This window comes from Myotis davidii, unplaced genomic scaffold (genome assembly GCF_000327345.1).
Source record: "Myotis davidii unplaced genomic scaffold, ASM32734v1 scaffold168, whole genome shotgun sequence".
NCBI lineage: Eukaryota > Metazoa > Chordata > Mammalia > Chiroptera > Vespertilionidae > Myotis > Myotis davidii.
Genome location: NW_006383016.1, coordinates 11,323,021 through 11,329,975, shown reverse-complemented (window position 1 = coordinate 11,329,975; position 6,955 = coordinate 11,323,021). Strand labels below are relative to the sequence as shown.

Below are 6,955 nucleotides of genomic sequence, written 5' to 3'. Positions count from 1 at the left end.
ACACCCTCCACTTTATCCTCCTCCCCTAGAGCTCAAGCTACGTCCTTTCCTGTACCTTCTCATTTCAGCCAACTTCTTCATGTCCCTGAAAGTTCTCCTTCCTTGTCTTCAACCCCAGCTCTTACGTTATAACTCTAATCAGTTAGAAAGATGCCACTTCGTCATGAAACTTTAGTTTCATCTGCCTATCACCCCTTAAAAGTACTACCCTAGGCTAATAAAAGAATAAGAAATGAAACAAAATGCCAAACAATCAACGAAAACAACTCTAACAAAATTTTGTGATAAAATATCTAAAATATCTGTCTCAGTGAGCATTCAAACCAGCACAGCCTCATAGATAATAATGAAAATGGGAAAATAACTCTGATTCTATGAAAATGGGTACTGCATGTGCCACGCCAAATGAGGCACTCAGTGTATATTCAACTATTTGGTCATAGAGGAAGAAAGAGAAAATCATGTACAATTCAGAAAAAACCAACCAACCAACCAACCCTAAGCTTGTATATTGCTTTGTGGAGGACCATTCAAATAGAGATTAAGAAAGTAAAAGAATAATAGATGCAATCATACTATTTAGAATTTAATATAATATAATCATGATTACATTGTACTGGTTCACCAAATTGGCCCTAAATATCAATTGCTTATCCCCTCAGTGTCTTCTGCTCCAAGCTTTTCTCTTTTCTCCTGAATAAAAATTTCTACTCTACTATTGTGCATTTTTTAGCTTAAATACTCTGCCGTTGAAATTGCACTCCTGTAATTACAATTATAACTAATAGACCTTCCATTTCCCATGTCATAATTAATGTCAGGCTTTATTAGAAGTATAATCATGCAGCCTTTTCACTTGTAAAGCTTACTTTATATTCACAACATTTATGTTATTTTGAATTAAGCAATAAAGGGTTCTGGAGGCCTTCTGAAAAGATACCCTTGGATCACAGACCCTGAGTAAATTGGCTATGAAACATTTTTTACATTGTTTGTAAATCACATAAGATATTTTCTAATGTGTATGTGTTCACCATCAGTAAGTGGACCAAGAAATCAATAGTTCAGGGATAAATACGTTAGATTTCCTATAAAGGTCATTTAATGTGTTCTCTGCAAGGACGGAAGAACTAGTGACAACAAAACAAATATCTGGTCATCATACTTATTGACTGTAATGTATGAAATATACAGATGTGTCAACTTACTTGCAGCAATTCCGTAGCCAGTGGAATACTTTGATGCCCACTGATTAATTTTTCATCGGCTCCGGTTACAGTGCTGCTACAGTTCTTTTCAGAGCATATCCAGAAGATAAACCCTTGCTAGTCAATGCTTTAAGCCAAACACAACTGTATCCTATTGGCAATGTTGCAATTAGAATTCAAAGGTGGTGTAGTTTAGCAATTGGAAATGTAACTTAGAGGGGAGAAAGTAACATAAATGAACTGCTTCTCAAATATTAAACAGGTATTTTACCTGGAATTTACAAGGTGTATGGTCTACTTACAAGAGATACCCTAGGTATCTTTAAAATAGGATACTGTTATGGACTGAATCATTGTGTCCTCCACAATCCATTGCAAAAGACATAGTGCCCCATGGGTAGTATTTTGAGGTGTGGCCAATGGAAGGTCATTAGTTACATCAGCTCTTCAGGTAGGTGCCCATGGTGGGACTGGTGTTCTCATGAGAAGAGGAGAGAGACCAGAGCTCCCTTACTGTTTCTCTGCGCCATGTGAGGACCCAGTGAGAAAGCGGCCATCTGCAAGCCAGGAAGAGGGCCCTCACCAAGAACCAAATCTGCTGGCATCTTGACCTTACACTTCCCAGCCTGCAGAACTGTGAGAAATAGATGTCTGTTGTTTAAGCTTCCCAATTGATGGCATGTTATTTAGTATAACAATCTGAGCTAAGGCATGGACTATGCTTTTTAGATTATAAGTGACTAAATCTGTGCCTTGAGAGTCAGACAGTGACTAACTCTGAAGTTCATATTATGTATGGCCCATAAGTAATGCAATTAAATCTTATAGCACCAGCTCCTATTTTTGCCCTCTTTGGATTATTTAAATTGTTTCCTTGTTTGGTTCACATCTTCTCAACACTATGTTACATATACTATATATAACCTCTACAAAATCAATAAAATTGTTTCAGTGTTAACCTTGCTAGGATTACACACACAAAAACAACAGCACAATCTATAACACACAAAGAAACTTTTCAATGTTATGTTCTACAGTGCTTTTGAACCATTTATTTGAGCTATTTTATATGATTTCCACATAAAATTTCTGGAAACCATGGTGAATTCAAAAACTATGCAGCAAATTAAAATGTCATTTGGAATAAAGATAACATCAGTTAACAGGATTTGAAATTTACAGAGAAAAATGAATCCTATCTGTAATAAAGTCCATTGTATTGCAGAGTTCTTAATCATGGACGTAAAGCATGGACAAATAAGAAAGGTTCTAAACTGAACACATTATGGTACATTTCAGGATATTCTCCAAATTATAGGGTCTGGGCAAGAATTCAAATAAAAGCCTTCCTACCATATGTTTAATTTTTTAAAATAACTGAACCAAATAAACTGATAAGTAATTAAGCATATTTATCTCCTCTCATTCCTTAAAAATACACGACCATTACAACCTGGAAAGCTCGGTTAAACCTGAAACTTGGGGAAGTGTCTAAGATTAGCCCTAGAATAGGATCATTTGGAGCCAGCTTCCAGTCTTCAGACCTCCAACTCACCCCACTTCTTGCTTCTCTTCCTATTCCTCAAGCCCACATTTTGCAACAAACACCATGGGGCCTCACATGTAAACATAAGGGCTAACCCAAGCTCCATCTTCATCCCCCTACAAACAGCTGCCTTTTGGCCACCTCCTTAGACTTAGGGGTACACACAGGAGCCCTGTGCTCTGCCTTCAGGAAACTAGGCCTGGGAGGGCTGATGGGCAGAGAATTCATGGGTCTTGGGTAGCTGGTGCCCTGCCGGGAAATGGAGGCATGGCCTCCGAGTGGGCAGTTCCTCCTGTTCAGTTTCTTTTTGAGCTTCTTGCTCAATGAGGAAGGGTGGCCAGAGGCCAGGGGGAGATTCTCAATTATAGGGCTCCCTCTTGCCAAGCTTTTAGGGTAGTTTTTAACAAAGCAAGTGGTTTTATGCAAGTTGGAAACTCAAGACTCAGACACGGTGTTCTTTCCTTGAACAGAACTGAGAAAAACTCAGCAATTATTCCTAGAGAAGCAATCGTTCCTTCATAAAGAACTTCCATAACTTAGCATCCTAACAAAAGAAAATTATTTTGTTTTCAAACATTTCCAACTCCACAACCATCTAATGACCACGTTTCAACGTTAATAATATCTTGCAAATTCATATAAGCAATGGCCTTTATTTTATACTTTTTTAAAAAAAGTTGATGAGATGTCTGAAAAGCAGATGTCCTGATTTCGAGGAGAAACTACACACAAATGAGTTAAGTAATTCTTCTAAAGTCTCAAGGTCAAATTTAGTGGTTAACATCTGCAAAAGATTTAAAAGCTCCTTATTTTTAGGAAAACCCCTTCTCTATCTTGATATACTACTTTGTAGGGTCTTTCTGCTTCGGGAAGACTAAAGCTAAGCTCTATGAATAAATCAGAAATCTGTATTTCTGTATTCCTCTCCTAGCATGTAAGAATCTTTCATTCTGGGCCCTTGGAATCTTGCCACCAATAAAGGAAAACAAACAAACAAACAAAAAGCTATAAGCAATAAGTGACCCAGTGCAGAACATTACTCTCTGTAAACACTGTTAACTAGATAGTGCTTGAGTAGCAAACAGAAAAGAAGCCCAGAATCCAGAAAAGAATTACAAGGTTACTTACTCTCTTGGGCTGAGAATGTGTCTAATTTTACAAATTGTACTCTTCTCCGTACTGGTTTCACATCTAGACACTATTTCAACCATCAGTTCAAAACAAAATGGTTTGACAGCCCCATCCTTCACATATAAAGATTCAAAGAAGTGGTAAAATCAGAAAGATCCCACCCAGAAATAGTCAGGAGCCGCCCAGTCTAATGCCAACACTCTGCCAAGAAGCAAGCCAGTGAAAATATGTCTTAAATGTAACATAAAACATGGGCCTACCTGAATCATATGCAAAATCTCTGGGTTCCTGTTTAATCATCAGAGGTGGGGGGAAGCTTTGGCTGGGCGCGCCACCAACCATGGTGTTGTGTTCATACACTGGGTCGTGGTACTCCTGCTTAAAGCCTTGAGGTGGGAAGGGGATGTTGGGCTCAGACATCTGCCGTTGGTACATAGGACGTCCTTCCCTTGGCATTGTTGGCAAAGGGGGAAAGGAATTACAGGGTTCAGAAAGCTGGCGGCGAAACCTGGGAAATCAGAGAGCGTGTTTCAAATAAAACAAGAAGAAGAAATGCTCTTTAAAATACTGCACAATTTTTTTAACTGTATAATGAACATGATACCAACTGATCTAAGGCTTAAATGTTTAATAATTACTTCACTTCTCTTTCCTGGGTCAGTAGCACTGTGTTTTTTAATCTTAATATGTCAGGTGCTCCCCTTCTAATTAGTCACTAACCGCATCATTTTGATACAATACAATACAATAAGTTAAAGGTGTGCTTTGAGTAGGCCTAGGAGAACAGTTTATTACTTTGAGAAAATACATACCCTTAGAGTAAAAATACCCAATCCTAAATCAATTGGATCATTTACCAAATTTTCATATTAAGAGGGCCTCAAATAATTATATACTAGGGGGGAAAAAACAGGAAAATTTGAAAGAATCTGATCTCAAACTACATCCTCTATCTTTGAATTCTGTTATCTAACTAATCCACAAACAAACAAAAGCAACCAATTAAAAAGCTACCTACTGGTTTTCCTTCCTCCTCCACCAGTTACTGAGGCAGCAAAAGAGGAATGACTGTCTTCTCAAGTGGCTCTTAAATCTTCAACTATGTCCTAAAGAACACTGTATCTACTGGTAAATGAAACTAGACCATGTAGAGACAACCAAGCTTATCTTTAAAAGACCATCTCTTTACTATCCAACAGTAACACAACACATTGGCTTCTAGTAACTTCTAATGAAATCTCCAGTTGATCAAGATAAGCATACAATATACAGCGGAGCTTCAAAGATGGAAATAGCGTGGTGCACTGCGTAGGTTGAGGACTGGTTGTGCGGTTAGACCCTGGAGAAGTTTGGAGGGCTTAGAAGGAGGCTGAGATCGAGTCTCCGCTCCTTCCTGCTTGGTGAATTCTATAACGATTGGCTAATCTTGTGCTCGGTCAGTGCCGTGTATCTCATCCATAATATCATTGACCCACCACAAAGATGTGGATTAATTAAAGATTTAAAAGTGCTCTAAAAATGCCCAGGAGTGCTTAAAAATAACCTACCCAACATTACTATGAGCAAATAGAAGCCTATTAAATAACTCCCTTCTTCCCTCCTCACTCCACTAAAAGCAGTTTAGAGACTTTAATTTGGAAAGTTAACATTTAATTTTGGTAACGTTAAATGAAAATAAGGTAAAAGCTAAAGAATTACAAAGCAGTTGCTTTAGCATTTCTAAGAAGCCTGAACCCTGGTAAGTACCAGAATCCCCCCTATACCTACAGAAAATAAACTTAGAAACTCCGATATTGCAAAAACCATGAGGCTGACTGGCAATGCCCTCATTTCCCTTTCCTCACTTATTTCATTAGTCAAAAAAAAAAAAAAAAAGAAAGAAAGAAACAGAAATTATCATTAAGAACTGTCAAGGAGTGAATCAGAAAATTGTAACTTGAAGTTAAAATAAGAACCCAGCTCACCCGGGAAGCCTTGAAAGGAAGTTAATAACACTTGTGCTAAAAGCTTTGTAAGGAATCAAGCCATATCTTTTTAGGAAAGAACCTAATTCCAGTTGGTACATTCCGAAGACCGCGTCTTCTATCATACGCATGCTTCATAGGGAGCTAGCTACCAGTTAGTGGTGCCTGGGGATCCAAAGGGGCCACATGCTAACTGACTAGCTCAGGGAAGGTCTGCATAGAGGTCTTGCACACTCAGAGCCCTAAAGGGTGGCCTGGAAATGAAACTTTTTAAACTAAACGTAGTTTATGGTGGGTAGTCATGTCATAAGTCAGTATCTTCCCAGACAAAGATCAAGCTTTACCTTAACTAAGCCTGTCTATTGTCTTTTGCATATATGATAACATTCCTTGGGAATGTCAGGGTAACTCTCCTTTTCCAGACCCCTCAGGGCACAACAAGGGGTCCTCAAACTTTTTAAACAGGGGGCCAGTTCACTGTCCCTCAAACCGTTGGAGGGCCAGACTATAGTTTAAAAAAACAAAAACTATGAACAAATCCCTATGCACACTGCACATATCTTATTTTGAAGTAAAAAAACAAAACGGGAACAAATACAATATTTGTATTTGCATGTGGCCCGCGGGCCGTAGTTTGAGGACCCCTGGCACAACCAATACACCAGGGCCAAGACCATAAATGATCTTTGTTTTATCATGTTCATTGTTGACGTAACTATCCTGTACCCATCTATGTAAAAGATGCATTGTCTATCATTTGGCTTTTCATCCAATTCCACTCTCCCCCTCCGCTTTGCTTCCTCCCACCTCCCTTGTCTGTCACCAGTGGATTTCACGTAACTCACTTGCATCATCTCTTTTGATTGCAATGTATAAAATAAGGTGTCAAACTGCCACTCGCCAAGCGTGATCTCAGAGATTTCACTTCCTGGCAATTGGGGACAGTTTGGCTCAAACTCACAAAAAGTCTTCCCAGGTTCGAATGTTTCTTACGTTGACCTGGCATTCTTATGAGCAGCTGGCCTACTATAAAGAGAGGGTGACTCAAGAAGCTTCTGGAAGAGTGTTAATAGGCAAGGGCAACATGGTGAGGAACTCTTGGATAA

At 38.8% G+C, this 6,955-nt stretch overlaps 1 protein-coding gene across 11 annotated transcripts in view; it reads right to left on the bottom strand.

Moving 5' to 3' along the window:
- ETV1 (ets variant 1) overlaps positions 1-6,955 on the bottom strand; it is an 83,440-nt gene that overhangs the window by 28,160 nt on the left and 48,325 nt on the right. For all 11 annotated transcript variants that reach the window (XM_006779057.2, XM_006779056.2, XM_015558195.1 and 8 more), the window contains one exon: positions 4,146-4,393. In XM_006779057.2, the coding sequence (XP_006779120.1) occupies positions 4,146-4,393 (248 nt within the window). The remainder of the gene's footprint in view (positions 1-4,145; positions 4,394-6,955) is intronic.